Source organism: Crocodylus siamensis, chromosome 13 (assembly GCF_052110815.1).
Source record: "Crocodylus siamensis isolate JL-2025a chromosome 13, ASM5211081v1, whole genome shotgun sequence".
In the NCBI taxonomy this organism is placed as follows: Eukaryota; Metazoa; Chordata; order Crocodylia; family Crocodylidae; genus Crocodylus; species Crocodylus siamensis.
Window position 1 is genome coordinate 33,099,517 of NC_143407.1, and position 17,070 is coordinate 33,116,586.

At 45.8% G+C, this 17,070-nt stretch overlaps 1 protein-coding gene across 8 annotated transcripts in view; it reads left to right on the top strand.

Annotated features, from left to right (window-relative positions):
• The window catches only part of ACACA (acetyl-CoA carboxylase alpha), a 166,330-nt gene that overhangs the window by 127,457 nt on the left and 21,803 nt on the right, over positions 1-17,070 (top strand). For all 8 annotated transcript variants that reach the window (XM_090025369.1, XM_090025367.1, XM_090025368.1 and 5 more), the window contains 4 exons: positions 3,240-3,336; positions 4,088-4,223; positions 11,967-12,144; positions 14,696-14,808. In XM_090025369.1, the coding sequence (XP_089881495.1) occupies positions 3,240-3,336; positions 4,088-4,223; positions 11,967-12,144; positions 14,696-14,808 (524 nt within the window). The remainder of the gene's footprint in view (positions 1-3,239; positions 3,337-4,087; positions 4,224-11,966; positions 12,145-14,695; positions 14,809-17,070) is intronic.

Below are 17,070 nucleotides of genomic sequence, written 5' to 3' on the forward strand. Positions count from 1 at the left end.
AAAGAGAGCAAGTCAACAACAAGCCCTGCATGGATTAACCTACAGTATTCTCCACACAAATACCTGCGTGGCTTAGCCTGCAGAGGTGTGCGGCCCTAGAGGCTTTCATCTAGTGCTCATCTTCTTCTTGGGGACAATCCGTTTCCCTTATCTTCGTGGCAAGTGGCTCACGATCTAAAACGTACCACTCTGGCTTGAGATTTAGGGCCCAGTCTAGAAAATAACTCCAGCCTTTGTAGCTTGTTCAGTGCTGTGAGTCCATGCATGTTAGGGCTGCCGAGGAAGAAATGCCTGCAGATCGCATCGTCCATGACTTGGTTCCGAATCCAAGTCAGAGCTGGGTCCAGTTTTCTTCAAAAGCTTATCGTCTGCTTAAAACAAAATCCAGGGCATTGCAGGTTGCATTATCTGATTGTCACGCTGTCCTGCGGGTGCTCGTGTTCTCAAGCTTGGGAATTATTTTTTTGTCCTGCAGTGCATACCTGCCCTGACCTGAGGGCTGGGCACGTCAGCTGCACTTCAGCTCCTCTCCTCTGCTTCTACATGTAGGGTGAAGATTCTTGCTATCTGCTTTGGACTATAGCAAGCACTGTAACTCCTTAATCTTCACTTAGCTCCTTTATTTTGGTAGTTTACTTTGCCACTGCGAATAGGCAGCCAAGTTTCTTGAACCCAGAACGTCCTCCTTGGCATCACTCAGATTCAGATGTTGCCTTTTGTGCATTTTTGCTCACTCTAGCGAGTGAAGATGCTCTCAGTTTCATTATGGTCTGGGAGAACCTTGCATCTGAGGAAAGCTCTCCATCTGCCAATGATGGAAGTGACTACAGATGAATTTCCTTGGTCCAGGGGTACTCGGTGGGGGCTGGCTTCAAATCCAGGGAACCTAGGTCCCTTCTTCTCGATAATATTCTTCTCGATAATAATATTCCAGAGAAGCAAAGTGTGCTAACGTGGAGCTCCATAACCCTTAGACTTTCAGCTCCAGAATGGTCAGAGAAATGCCATCTGAGGTTTAGGAGATAGGAGGTCCTTCAGGGATATATTCCCTACATGGGGCTCCTCCAGGAGATCACTGGCTGCCCACTTAGGCTTTGTGGCCCTGGAGATGCTTTGAGTGTCACAGGCTGGTGACCCAATGCTGAAAAAGCTGAGACTTTGGTCAGAGGCATAATCTGGCCAGTCCCGGTGTTTGTCTGCATCAGTCTTTGGCCTAAGAGCATCACTAACTGAAAAATCATTCTCAATATTATTACCTGCCACAATGCCAAGATTTCCAGCCATAGCATCACCCAGCACACAGACATCTCCAGAAGAAGACGGTGATCCTGCAACACTGCTCTCTTGGGTAGAACTTGGTATTTCTTGTCCATCTTAACTAAGGCAGAGACTGTTGTGGCCAGTCCACCAGGTCAGTATGCCTGGGTCTGGTATTGCCTTGTTTACAGGCAAAGGCTCTTTCCTCATTCTAACTGAATGGACAATGTCCATCAGTTTATGAGTTGGTTGCTCCACAGGGGTTGGGAAAGCGGCTGCCACTCTCTTCATAAGGTCTTGGAAGCCTCTCGTATCCCCTGTTGAGAGGTTCCTGGGGTATGACTGCTTCATCCAAGTAGGGGGAGAAAACGGAAGTAGAAGGGCCTACATGTGTGAGCTTGTTCATGGAGTGGGACATGAGCTAGATGAGCCACTAGGATTTTTCCATCTCTAAACCATGTATAATTCCTACTTCGCAAGTTCAAGCCAATGTTTATGAGGCGCATAGTATTTCTATGGAGTTACAAAATATTATCATCATTTAACAATGTCAAGTTCAGGCAACATCCCAAATAGTCAGTTCTTTTGGAAAACCAGAAGGGCTTCATTCAGGACTGTGCTCAGCTTGACTTTACCAGTTTCTTTTCATCTGACAAATTCTGAGCTCTCTGCCTTTCTCACGCTTGCATATACAATACAAATGGAACCAACTTCTTTCAAAAGCAGTGGCATTTTGAAAAAATAAATATGAATGTATTCTTCTGGGATTGTTACTGTAAGTGCTGCCAAAACTCATCTTTTGTATGTATGTTTGGAATACGTGTGCTGTTGGCTGTAAATTGTCTTTTATTATTCCATGGCAACTTGTCCAGGGACACACTATAAAACAAGATGTAGCATCTTCATGTGCTTGCCTGATAAAATTTATATGAAGTATAATGGAAAATAGAAGTTGTTTTGAGCTGTTTTCAAGTTCAATAAATAACTGTAATACTTGGATAAAGATGTTCTTTATTAGGTCACATGGGCCCTAATATAGAAGTTATAAGTTACCGATTTAAGACGGCTTTGGCAATTATGGGTTTCCAGGCAGACTCTTAATCATGGTGAATAGGAATATTTTCAATCCCCCTAGTGCACGTTGGCCTTGTCACTTTTGCTACCTGGGGTGCTTGTCATCCAACTTGAGACGGTTGAGTAGAGGGGCAGACTCTGCTGGGATTCCCTTTCATGCGACATCAGGAAGCCTTTGTGCGCAGCTGTCGCCACAAGTGGTGCCTTGTGTTTTAGAAAGTTATTATGCTGAGTAGAGAGTGAGGCTAAATTTATCCTGACATGCAGGATACCCTGCCTCCTCCTGTGCCCAACTACCATTCCCCATAACCTCTGCCTGCCAGCTGGGAGGATTAATAGACTTGCAGCTAACCTCCCTTCCACCCATCACCATTGCCCACTTGTGGAAGATCCCTTTAAGAGGTGCAGAGGGGTTATGGTCACTGGTTCATGCTGTCTTCTGGAAAACAATAGCTTGTGGGGCAAGGGGGAAGGTTTGATCAATGAGCACAGGGAGGAAATATCAGTGCAAGTGTAACGGGGGCTGGGAGGGGTTGGGTTTCGTGATGAAGACTTCTCATGAAAATCAATGTAGTCACAGGAGCACGTTGGAAGAGCTGCTCTAATAGGTGACAGCTGTGTGGCTCTGTTTCTGTCTAGGGCAAAAGGCTGCTTTGGTTTGTGTTGTGTCACTGAGGTGTGGGTTTTGCAAACAGGGACTGATTCGGAGAGCTGTAAGTCCCACTGAAATTATCCAGATGCATGCCTGACCTCTCCAGAACGGCAAGGGAGCCTCTCCCTGCATTGGTTTGCATTATTTATCTCTTGGTATTTTCAAATGTTTTGATGTGGGATTGGGGAAAAAGAAAAAACAGCTGGTTGTATAACGGCAAAATACATGGGTTTTAATTTGCCTTGTCTGTTCCCAGGCTGGGAGGAATACCTGTAGGAGTAGTTGCCGTAGAAACCAGAACGGTGGAACTAAGTATCCCTGCTGACCCTGCAAACCTGGACTCGGAGGCCAAGGTAGGTTTGGCCATTGAACTGTGGTAATTGGACTGTTGTAGAACTTTGTGCTCCTCTCAGTAACTCTCTCAGTAACCAGACATTTAGCACTTACCATTTTTGGCTGTGGGTTAAAACTGTTTTCTGCAGACACCCCTTTGCAAAGCGTGCTTGTTTTTATAGAGAGATTAGCCCGTGTGTGGGACCCACAGCTAGTCAGACTGGCCATGTGCTATCACAGTGCAGCTGATCAATGGACTGTGCTGCTGGTTACTGTGTGCCTGCAGAGAGAAAGTCTTAGATATGGATCATCTCTGAGACTTCTTTACTAGCCCTGCTCTGAGAGGCAGAGAAGGTGTTATAGCAAAAGCACAAGATGAAGGAGCAAAATCTCATTTCCCTCTCCAGCTGCTGGGGCCACAGCCTCCTGCTTCTCATTCCTCCTTCTCTTGTGCCTGCGGGCAATCGGAGACCGATGTGTTCTCACAAAGCTTCACCAAAGTCAGAGGGGCTCCACGAAGGGCAGAGGTCTGCTTGCATGGGTTTAACTGCAGGGTCAAGGACTAACCTTGTCAGCTCTTGGGGGCAGGGTCCTGGCTGTCCTGTGTGTTGTCCATCTTGCACATCAGTGACCCGTGGTACTGGGCCTCCTATGTTTTTTCAGCCTCAAGATTTCAGATTGCAGCTTTCGTTGTAGAACTTTGTGTTCCTCTCAGTAACTCTCTCAGTAACCAGACATTTAGCACTTACCATTTTTTTTCCTTCCCAACAGATAATCCAGCAGGCCGGTCAAGTGTGGTTCCCAGACTCTGCCTTTAAGACAGCCCAAGCTATCAAGGACTTTAACAGAGAGGGACTTCCTCTGATGGTCTTTGCCAACTGGCGAGGCTTCTCTGGTGGCATGAAAGGTGATTATCAAGCAGTTGTTATGTTCGGTATCAAACCACTTTGTGGGCACATGGAACCACAGGTGGCCAGATGAGCTTAGGTTGTGATCAGAGGCTTCCCTTCAGCATCACAGATACTTCCCCCCACTCTTAATAGACCTGTGTTACAGTGGAGAGCAGTTGTTCCTTTGCCAGTCCCACGTTGCTAGGGCCTGCTTGCCACCTCCTAGCAGAGCACGCTTGAGCAGATGTGCTTAGACTTGTGGAGTAGGGCATGTCCGATTCATCCTCCTCTGCTGCAGTCTGCATCCAGTCTCTTCCCTAACGGAGAAGAGCTAGTGGCCTGAACCTTGAAGGCAGCTGACCTCCTTACCCACCTTCACAGCAGGCCTGTAACCTTTCAGGCCTACCAGTCTTCAGAATTTGGACCTATTGACACCCTAAATATAGCTGAGTAATCAGGACCTGCTTTACCATCTGGCCCTGTTGGGATACCAGTCTAATTTGGAGTGGGCTCCACTTTCACAGATTCAAACCTTGGAAAATACGCCAGATTTCAGCCAGGGTGTGGGACGCTGCAAATGTTCCATCTGCTACGCCAAAGAGGGAAGTGTGGTACAACTGGGTCAAGATCTGGGCAGGTCATCTGCCAGGTTACTATCAGAAAGGAATCTGAGATCTGCATGATCTGCATTAGATAAAATAAGCCAGAGCTAGAGCCCATGACACCAGGGAGCAATGACCCCAAGTGCATGAAATGCAAGGTTTGCCTGGGAAAGTCTTAGACCTCACACCCCATGATTGAAAAGAATAGAGACGTTCAGTCCCTTTTCCACTAACCTTAAATGAAGCTGCTGTTGCTTTGGCTGCATCTGTGTGGTTTCCCAGCATGTTCTTTTCCTGGTAGCTGGCCTTCTAAATGATGGGCAAAGCCATCTGAAGCCCATTCTAAAACTGTAGGCTGCAGGTCTCTCTTCTGAGCTGGAAAATCTTCTGAGCATCCTTCCCTTATGAGGTGTCATTGCCTTACTCTGTTTTTTGCAAGCAAATCCTAGGAGTGCACTGCTTTGGGTGCAAGGCTCTCTTACCACTTTGTCTACTTTGCATTTTTTTTAAATCAGTGCAGCTGTGTTTGTAGAGACCTTAGTGTAGATGCGCCGCAACCAAGGTAAGTCATGACTGTAAACTGGTGCAGCTGATCCCAGCCCGGATACCCAGTCCTGGCAAAGCCCAAAGTAAGGTGACAGTTCTGCTTAACAGGTTGAACCACCTTTTATATGATCAAACACCTAAAACCCACAGAAAATTTCCCACTGTCATTCTTTTGAATTCCGTGATTCCACAGCAAAAACTAATTCCCATTGCATATTTGCAAGCTATCACAGCACTGAAATCTTGAGAGCCTTGCTTGATTTTCATTGTCCGAGATGAGGGATTCAGAGCCTGAAAGGAGTCATGAATAGTGACAGGCCAGACTGGGTTTTAAGAATTCTGATCTTTTTAACAGTGTTAAATTGTAGTCACATAACCAGAGGAATCTTTGTTTGTAGTACATGCCTTCCAAGCTGATTGTGTCCCCAGTAACAGAGCTCTGCCTCTACTTCCCTGTGCCAAAATATTTGTCTGATAGTTGAAACAAATCCTGTTAAATCCATGCACCTCCCTAGCAGGAATGCTCTGCGCAGCTCTGCCTTCAGCCTGTAGGAGGAAGAGAACTCCTGCCACGATGGTGTGGGGCTGATAGGAGCAAATGAAACCCCATCTAGCCTTTCATAGGCAGATGGGCGGCAGCAGGAATAACACAGAACATGCAATGTGCAACTTGTAAGATAAGTTCTGTTCAGCATAAACAACATGGCATTATTTTATGCCTTCCCCTCCTAACCGTTATAGGGACTGCCCCGATCAGCTCCAATGAAAACAGGTAATTGGATTTTAACAGTGGTTTAGCTGCTAACAAAATTTACAGCTGCCAACCTGGGACAATTAAACCCTAATCTTGGGAAACCCCGACCGCTTAGGGAGCCATACATCCCTCTTCCTCACAGCTTAGGTAGGGGGCTGGGTTGGCCAGCTGTATTGCATATGGAAATGGATAGGTGTATTCATCACATAGCTGCTTTGTCTCATTGATAATTTCTGCGTGTATTATTGTCATATCAGGTGTTTCCTCCAAATTGACTCTTGGCAACAGCCGTGGCTCAGATGAATTGAGCTGTTGAAAAGCTGCTCAGTTCATAAACCCACAACTAGGCTTTGGGACCAGATATTGCGATTTTGAATTTTGTGGAGTGACATGAGTGGGAGATTGATATGATAACATTTTAACTATTTAAAAAGATTTAAGGCCCTTTACTTGTATGTGGCACTTAACAGGCACCCAGAAGAAAAAGTTATAGCTGTAGTTATAACAGTAAGAAGTTCTTACCTGAGGACAGGGGCGGGGGTGGGTAGTTATTTTGGGCGGAGGGCCACATACCGAGTTTTGGCAAGCCATCGAGGGCTGCATGACAGGCAGCCAGGGGCAGATGAATATTAATTTTCTAAATTTTTTAGGGGCTCTGTGGGCTGGCAGGCCGCATCTGGCCCGCGGGCCGCCTTTTGCACATCCGTGCCCTAGGGCAACTGGCATTTGGGAGAAGTGCTGTGTTGCAATGACTAGTTTTTTAGCGTGGGAGAAAGGAACAGTCTTGGTTGCAGGATACTCCAGTAACATGGTTGAGGCTGAATGGAGGTGTTTTTTCAAGGACAAAATACAATCTGTAGGCACTGTAAAGACCCGAGTGCTCATCCTAGCTTGGCCAGGGACTGAGAGTGCCTCAGTTCTCTGCGCCTCATCTGCCTTACCCCCCCAGTTCAGGAATGTGCTGACAGATTTTTATTCATTAATGCTTGCAAAGGGCACTGAGCTCCTCTGATGAAAGAAGCTGTAGAATTAAAAAGACTTGTTAGATGATTAGTGCAATTGTGTGAGCTTCCTTCACTTTTCAAGGGGCCCTCAGTTGCGCTCCGAGCAACGTTTTGCTTTGGAACCAGAACCACAGGGCAGAGCCATGTAGCAGAAGTATCGGTATTTCCATTTGCGCATCACTTGTTAATACTGCTTGGAGGAAGAAAAGAGAGCAGTGCAGGAAGGGAGGGAGGGAGGACAGCGCCATTTTGAATTACATGTGGGTCAGGATGTTTTCCACGTGCGCAGACCTGGGTCAGAAAGTGTTGGTCTCTCCAGTCGGTCTCCACCATCCTTGGGGAGTTGTTTGCAGTTTGGCTTTCAATGCTGGCTGGGGATTATGCCGGGAGGGAAAATAAACAATTATGCCACCCCTCAGTGCACACAAACACACTGCCAGGAGCCGACTGCACTGTGGGTAAAATGACTCCAAAATTGTGTGTAATGAGTAGGAAAAGATTAGAGACAGCTCTTGCTATGCTGAAAATTGACATTAGTGGGGGGGGGGGAACGGGGACCCTCTTTACTAGTCAGCCTAGGAGGTCTAATTCACACAGTAACATAAATAAATAAAATAAATAAAATAAAAGCATATCACGACGGCATTGGTGGCTTCCCCCAACGAGCTGGATGTGGCCGGAAGGCTATTCAGCATAATGCAAAATTAAATTATAAAAACGGGCTCGAATATTTAGATGGAGGAGCCATTTGGAAGCAGTTTATTTAGACGAACCGGCAATGACCCACGACAGCGAGACATCAAGCGTGAAATTTACTAGAAATTAGCACCAGGGTCTCAGACTCAGCATGAATAGTTTGATAGGATGCAAATCCCAGTGATATTAAACTGCATCACTGCTGGTGCTCCAGGGTCACTCTCAGTTGGTTTTTCATGTTATACTTATTATTTTTTCCTGGGACAGGTTATAAATAACAATAAAAAAAAAAAATCGTATTGAAAACTTTAACCAGAATGAAAAGGCTGTTTTAAATCTCTCATTACCTGAATGTTGAATTACAGCACTGCCTGTGTGTAATGGGTTTATGAGGTACATTAGGTGTATGCGGCCGATTATGCGCCTGGCTTTTTACCTTGAGGTCCAGTCTGATAAGCCCGCCAAGCTGACGAGATCTGTTCCAGTTTTGGAGGTGCAGGGCAGAGCGCCCAGCGCTATGGAAACATTAAAAAGCTGTCCGCAGCCTTCCTAGCATGCCTGATGTATCCAGCTGCCAATATTTACACATGCAGCATAATAACAGCTTCCAGCAGATTTCGAGCCTCCAGTCAGTAGATGCCGATACAGGCTGCAGCGAAACACCCGGACATAGAATGAGCGTGGGTTACATGCACTGACTGCTGCACTGAATGACAAACAGCACTGCTCTTCCATTAACACTGCCATTAAGTGTTTCTGCATTTCAGATAGATGCTTTGCAAATCCCAGGATTGAATGAAGATTGGAAAGAAGTTTGACCTGCAAGTTTCCATCTGGTTTTAATTTTTCTTCCAATTTGCTGGGCTCTTTTGTTAAAATGTATTTACAAATACCCAAAAGGCAGTTTTAGAAAAGCAAACCTCGCTTGCAAGTTCAGTGGGCTTACATGTGTGGCCAGCAGAAGTCGCAGAGTTTTGAAAAGTATGGTTATGCAAGCAGTTAGTTCCTTGAAGATGACGAGTCTCCAGTAGTTTTATAGAACATAGTGAGCATGTCTACATGAAACGTTTACTGAGGAGTTGTCTAATTAGCTCTGCAGTAAAGTCTCGGCATCTACGCATGAGGTCCTATTAGGCTGCAGTAAACTAATAAACGCCTCCGTAGGTTAGTACTTGTAAACGCAAGTACTATCCTGCTGCAGTGTTATTTAGTGCACAGCACTGCACATGTAGACACTGCCGGGGCTTGCTGGGGCACAAGGGTGCTTCAGTGCAGGGGCTGCTGGCTAACCCCACACTGAAGCACCGGCTTGCCACAGCCAGGCCCTCTGCAACACATTGAGCCAAATTGGAGCAGCCCCTGTTAGTTGGGGCTGCTTTGACCTGGCTCAACTTGCTGTGGACCTGGGCACATGTGTAAACGCAGCACCAGGGAGCAATAAGCTCCAGTGCAAACTGTGCTAGAGTTTATTCAGTTGTATTAATATAGCATGTGCAGATGTGCCCGTTCAGTTTGTTGCAGAAGCACCTGTCCACAAAGGCACTAGGACTGCACACACAAGAGAACAGTAGGCACCGCTGAACGCAGATGCCGTTCACCACCAGCATCAGTTAAATCTGATGTAGTATTTACAATTCTAGAAATAGGAATAGGTGCAACCTCTACAACAGAAGTAATCATCACAGCATGACAAATGTTTCATAGTCGAGGACAGTATTAACTCAATTCAGGGAGGGCCTGTTTTCTAGTCATTACCTTGGCATACTAGGAGTCAGGACTCCTGGGTCCTCTTCACAGCATTTCATATGGCTTTTAACAATTCTGCCACCCCTCTTATACCATCAGGAAACTAGATAGTGTAACGATAGCCATTTTGCCAAGGTATTGCCAAGCTTACCTAACTGTATTTGCAAAGAGCTTTGAGATCCTGCGGACTTTTTAGAAGTGCCAAGTGTTAAAGATGTCTTGTAGCCTTTTTTTTAAGCGCCATTTTCAATTAAGGCAGTTTCCCTTGCTTCGATGAAACCTGCCATAACAAAACTTTCATTGAATTAATTTGGGCTATGTGGTGCATCGCAGCATTTCTGCGGTAGAGCTGGAAGGCTGGAACCAGCACTTCTTCAGATGAGTCCTAAGAAACACCGTTAACAGACACACTAGTCAGTGCACTACAGTGCAGTTGTTCCTTTAGCCTCTCCTCCATCTCCCCAGTCCAAGTGAGTGGCATTCCCCCCACCACCTTTTTTCTAGGTAAAATATACACTCCTGGCAGGAGTGAAAAATGTCCCCGTAATTACACCATGATTTTATTATGTAGCACTAGTAAAAAATGTCTAGTAAAGAATTAATTCTGTTAAAATAATTTGAATCAAGCAATTATTTTCTTAACACTAGAATTAGCTGAAAGTACTTCAAGTGGTTTATTACTCACACTACATAATAAAATAATTATGTAATTAGTAATAAATTTGTCACTCCTTTTCAGGTCTTTTTTTTTTTTTTTTTTGCTCAGGACAAACGAGGAGGTTGGGGTTTTGTTTCCCTCCCTCTCCATTAGTAGTTCGTATATATTCTCACAGGTCTGGGATTAAAAAAATAGATAATTCTGGCTTCCTACAGTGTCTGGGACTTTTTAAAGGCTTTTAAACCATTTTTTCTTGGATACTCAGAGAATGAACTGTGTATAAGATTTTCTTGTGCACAGAGGGAAAAGGGGAACCCGATGGCCAGAGCTGAGGGTGGGAGCCTGAACAGAGTATTTGAGAGAGGCATGGGTTCAATTCTTTACTTCGCTGCGTGTTTCCTATATGACCCAAGACAAGACGCTGCATCTGTCTGTGCCTCTGTTCCCCATCTGTCAAATGGTGTACCCCTGTATCTCTCTGGCAGAGGGTTACGGTAAAAGCCACTGGGGCTGTTAGATGCTGTGGTGTGGGGACCAAATAAGCAGCCAAGAGAGATGAGTGGAAGTAATTGGATCCGAGTTGTGCTAGAGGCTGGCATGATTTCTGGCAAGCGTGCGCAAAGGCAGTGTGTCATGGAGCAGGGAGGTAGACTCTCTGTTTGCTACGTGCCTGGGATATTAGTGATTTTTGGTCCAGTGCTGAAAAATTTGAGAAAAGAGAAAGTCGAAAGAGGAGCAACAAAAATGACCAAGGAGCTCGAAGGGGCTGTGTTAGGAGAAACAGTCTAAAAGGCCAATGCTGGTACTTAAAAGTCTACAACTGTGCAGTGGCTCCAAGTCCTGAGGCACAGAGCAGCTGTGTGGAGCTGATCAGCTGAATACTGGGGAACCGTATCAGCTCGACTGTTGGAGCAGTCTCCCTCCAGAAGTGGTGAAAACCTAGTTGTTTTCTAAACATGGTGTAAAGCTTTATGAAGCCCCGAAAAATATAGTGCAGCAAATAATCCTGTGCTGACAGAGATGGAATGGTTCCCAATAGGTATTTTGTATCACTAAGCCATTTGATTTGATGATTCTTTATATAATCATGTGTATAATGAGATTTGTACCCACTGCAGCCTGACTGTTTCCATGCTAAACTCCTGTTGTCTCATATTTGTCATTTTGTTCCTAAAAAGTTTTAAAAAAATAATAATTTTGGAGCTGACCTTTTTTCTGTGCACAGCCTTTGCCTGGGGAAATTATTCTTGGAAGTCTCAGCAAAATCCCTTCCGCTAGTGTCTGCTTAAAGAAAAGGAGGAAACATTTTTCGTTGGGAGGGGGCAGAAAAAAACCGAACCTTCAGGGTACCACACACATGTGCAAGCACTTTAGGATAGTATGGAAATGAAAGTATGTGGCCAGGATTTTCATATTGGAGCTCTACAATCTGAATTCACGTTTGCATACTGAATTTCTGGCCTGGATTTCAGAATTGCTGAAATCCCTGCAACACCCACTGCCCAAGTTGGCCAGCTGGAGGCGGTTAGTGCAGGGTGGGCATGTGTGAGCTGATCTGGATACCCTCGGGTTGGACCAAACAGGAGCCAGGGACTGGAGCTACTGACCCTGGGCACAGAAGCATTGTTATTAAACGGTCCTGCCTAAACCAGGCATTTCCTGGGAGGTCCTGGAAGTGCTTGTATGGAGTGGGAAGGCAGGGGACTTGGGAATGCAGCAGCAGGGAAGATAATGTGCTGCATTCTTTGTCCTAGACATGTATGACCAGATACTGAAGTTTGGTGCCTACATCGTGGACGGCCTGCGGGAATACAGGCAGCCAGTGATTGTTTACATCCCACCCCAGGCAGAGCTGAGAGGAGGATCCTGGGTGGTGATCGACCCCACCATTAACCCTCGACACATGGAGATGTATGCGGACCGGGACAGCAGGTATAGCACCTTGGCGACCTAGTTCCTTCTCTGACGCGTCCTGCTCCCAGACGGGAGAGAGCGCCAGGCTGGGCGCACTTTTGTTTCGTTATTGTGTCTTTACAAATGAATGGGTTTCTTTCCATGCATTTGCTTGGAGAAGGAGCTGTTATGTAGTGGTAACACCAGGAGTTGGGTTCTTTCTCCAGCTACTGGCTCCATGGGTAACTTGGATCATAGACCTAAACTTCTCTGGATCAACTCCCCAAGGAGCTGGGAGGTTTGGCTGGTAAAGCCTGTTGGGATCCTGGCACACAGACCTCTTCTTTTTCTGGTTATTGTACTTAAATAACTGGAGGTGCAACTTTCCAAGCACAAGTAACTATGACTGCATTTTACACTGCTTAAATATCTTACTAGCTGACCTGCAGGCATTTGTAGGGTTCCTGATCACTATAAAATGCAGCCGGCAAAAATAAGCTTGCGATGGGCTTGCAGTGGGGGTGGTTTCTGGGTACAAAAATATAGGCAAACCAGGGGAAAAATAAGGCCTGTAAGTCTCTTAAAATAGAAGAAAGATAGGGCTGATCTGGGAGGGACATAAGAGACCTGGTCTGGCAACAACTGATAGAAATGGGATAAATTGCAAGAGCAGGACACCCCCTTATCAGAGCCATTTAGCATGGAGCAGTCAAGGAAAGGAGGACGGAGGTGCAGTTCTGTTGCAGAAAGAAAGAGCAAAGCAGCTCTGATGCCAGAGAGAACCTCACCACAATAGAGTTCTGTTTCTAGTCTATTTGATCCGGTCAGCCATGTGATATGAAAATACCCAGGCAGATGGGAAAACAGACTTGTGTCTGAAGGTAAAAGTAACGTTATTATACCGGTCTTGCCCCCGGAGCAGCCTTCCACATGTGAGTCTCTTTGTATTCTGCTCACGCTAGTGGGCACAGCTGACATAAACCTTGCAGCTCTCTTCCTCTCTCTGGTACGAGCTACAAGCTCCTGATTCCGTTAGAGATGGGCAAGCACCAGAAAGCCTGCTCTCCTTGCTCTTCGCAAGCTAAACCATTCCACTGACACCCAAGAGCCACTTCTCCCCATGTTAGTTATGTATCAAAATAGAGTGGTGCAATTTTAATATCTCTTTTGAAGTCAGTCGGCTTCCTTGGAGAAACACTCCTGGGAAGTTTCACCGTTTTGAAGCATTGCCTGGGAATTTTGCCACTGCAAGATGATGGGAGTTGAGACTGCACATGTAGGACACCTTTAAGGGGCTCATTCGAGTGCTTCTCTGTACCTCTTTCCATGGGCATATGCCAACAGTGATGCATTGACCCCTACCAAGAATTGTGACCTGTGCATGTGTTCATCTCCCCTCGAAGAATGGTTGTGTCTGTTGGTCTCTTGTCCTCTTGTACCTGGAGAAGTGGAATGGCCCCAAAGGGGAAACCTTTGCCTGTTGGACACAGACTTGACCCATGCATCTAGAGCCAGAACAGTGACATTCAGAACTGAGGCAACCTGTCTCTTTCTTGTGTTCCCTCCTTAAAACATAGAAAGGTTTGGGTACTTGGGACACCGAGAGTACTTGTTAAACAGAACAACCAGCTTTCCTGCCCTTCCGCTCAGTCAGATTTGCTCCTAGAGCAAAGAGGACCAGCATTACCAGGCCATAGCTCCATAAGGATAAACCTTCCCTCAGTAGTGTCCTGAGGCATTACTTAATTATTGCGGGCACACAATGAAAGGGGCCATAGAATATACAATATGCTAACAATCCTCTGGATGATGATTTAAGCCCTTGGTAGATGTGAAGTTACGACGTTTGTTATCACTGGTCTAAGAATCCTACTCAGAAGGACGTGTCTCACGACAAGGGCCCGTTATCTGCCCCTTTCCTGCAGGAGCAGTTCTGCCCTTTAGCTCACTTCCACCCTTGCAACCCAGCATGCCTCCTGCCCACTAGACCTTCCCGGGAGCAAAAAACGCCTGTTTTTAGAAATAAAGCACGTGGGTTCTGTCCATGCGGATCCTCTGCCCCGCGGTCATCGTTTGTCTCCCATTGCCACCAGTTTGTAACCTCTCCACTGCGCGGCCCTTTCTTTTTCTGTTTCTGTCTCTCTCTCTCCACTTGGAAGTAAAATAATTTCCATCTGTATTCTGTCTTCCTTCAAGCCTAGGTCCCAAACCATGTGTTTGTTTCCTCTCTCTGGCCTGGGAATCTGGTAGATTCTGTCATGAGAACAAGATGTTTGCATGACATTCACTTTCCTTTCAACTTGAAATGGGCTACGGCAGCGCAGCTTGCTGCTGTTTGTTAACGCTGGCTCGTATTAAACAGAATTGGACTGATGTGTGAAACCCCACGTGCAGTCTGTAGCGTTAGGTAAAAAATAGCTTGGATTCTTTCTTATTCTCTTGCTTTGTTTTTTTTTCTTCCTGCCTTCACTTCTCTTCTTGAACACTTTCTAGGTAACAAATTGTATGTACTGTTGCATTTTGCGTTTCCCCCTTGTCTGATGACCTGAAAGCCCCCGTTTCTTTTTCCCCCCTTCCCATCTCTGCTCAGAGGAGGAGTTCTGGAGCCAGAAGGGACAGTAGAAATCAAATTCCGCAAGAAAGATTTGGTGAAGACAATGAGGCGAGTGGACCCGATCTACATTCGGCTGGCAGAGCGGCTAGGTATGTCTGGTCTGTGGTGCTGGCAGATCAATGATCCGTTCAGCTAATATCTAATGAATGTGTTTATGGACCTTAAAGAGGGGGCACTGAGGCATTTTATCAAATTCATGATAATTTTTATTTACTGTCATCCAGCTCTGGAGGAAAAGCAGATGAGACAAGCTTTGTGTGTGTAATGATATTCCCTATATTCATGTACATCGACAGCATACAGTGTGCGGGTAATATCGTCATCTTAAACCAATTAATTTTTCCTTTGAAGAATACTGCAAACAATTATTAAAGCTTTTGCACACAGAAATCTCTTCTCCACGAGGGCTCAGCTCACTGAAAAGGCAGTGAGCCAGATCCTCCCTCAGCTGATGTAAGTGGGCATAGCTGAGAATCTGGATACTGTATGTTTGTGGCTTCTGAGCAGAGCCCGGTATGCTAGGCAGCTCTGAACTCTGGTAATTATCTCTGCCTGCTTACAGCTCCTCAGCAGCCTCAACAAGATAAAGTATTCTCCACTTCCTCGACTAAAACACTGTGTGACTTGGCTGCAGTCTGTGACCAGCATCTCAAATATATACGTTATATTATTGTAGTGCCTTTCATTCCAGAAGATCCCCGAGCATGTAACAAACCTGATAAACTGAAATACAGACTATGCGGCAGTATCCATTTAATATCTGATACATACTCTCTCAGGGGACCAGACTCTTTGTATAGTTCTTCGCCATCTCTTTCTACAGTGTAATCTTAAAGAGCCTCTTTTCCCCCCAGCATTGATTTCCTTGTAGTAGTACAGAAAGTGTACCACGGGTGTGTGGTTTAAACTTACACAGCCTTTTGGGCTACTTGAGGTTGAAAGGTGCTTATGTCAATGTGTGATCGTGTTGCTATCTTTGGCTGCTGTTATATCTTCATTTATAGCAGCACTACAATTTACATTAGTTATTCACACACCACGCTCACCTTTGGCCCCAAAATAATCAAAAATTGTGGTGTGGGTCCTAAATGAGGAAGCAAATTTTGAGCAGTTTGGTTAAATGGATAAATCTTTTTCTTCTCCATTCTGCCTTCCCAAAGCGAAGTGTATGTCTTATTTGGGAACATGGGGTAGGCAGATAAGTACAGTATATACCAAACAGCCAATCTGATACGACTTGGAAAGAGACTAATAATTGTAAAGGACACAGTCAAGGTTAAAACCGTACTATCAGTCTCCAGTCAGATGTTTTTTACCCGCGTTCTAGATGACATGGGGCCTTTTTGCAAAACTAGAGAAGCCTTAAGGTCTCATCCAATGTTAGCTCACTGTGCTGTTTATCTTCTGTACTTCCTTCTGCTTGGAGAGTGAAAGCAGATGAGCTGCGTCCTGCCTTCACAGCATTAGCACAGTACGGTAATGTGTTTGGGTTCAGCTCTCATTAGCATTCTTCAGGTGATCGGGTATGATGGAGAGACGGCGCCACAGAAGCATCTGGACCGATTGCAGGGGAGTATCGGTACCGTGAACCTGTCTCTGTTGGCGTTAATCTGTTGTTGTGATGTTGGATGAAAAGTTTATATTCACAAGCTCTGACTTTGGGGCTGTGCTTAACCTGACCGAGTCCCCATATAGACAGCCCCTGCTGCAGCGGACGGGGGGAGGCCAGCACAACCTCTGCGAGTGGGCACTTGCGGGGTTTTACACTCCACACTTGGAAGGCTGCTGTTTAGTCCTGAACCCAGGCAGGACTCATAGCTCCTTGGGGTGATTTTCTGGAACTGTGGCTCCAGTGTGAGAGGCTCCAGATGAAGGAGAAGAGAGATGTGTGGCTGGAGAAGGGAAAGCACTGAGCAGCCAGCACATGGGCCTGTAGATCAATGGCAGCAGAAGGTTTTCAGAACATTTGCCACAGCATCTTCGGGAATGAATCAGCCCCTCTTCAGTCAACACCTCCCTTGGGATGTGGTGTCTTTGACACTGGGAGGGTCATCCATTCTCAAGACAGTGGTCTCAGATAAAGAGGGTTGTTTGTGTGTGTTCATCCTGTAGCACTGGGGGAAGTAGCAAATGCCACAGGATTGCTTGCCTTTGCAACTCCAGTCATGTGGCATCTGCATGAGGATGAGTGGCACTTAACACCTTCCGTCCACCCCTTGCTGTTAGAAGGGAGCCCGGCATCACCCATTCTGCTACCCTGCATCATCTTCTGTTTTCATTTATTTTTTTAAATAAAAGGACAAACCATTTTCTATGGTCTCTCCTAAGTCCAGGTCCTTGCTATGTGTGTG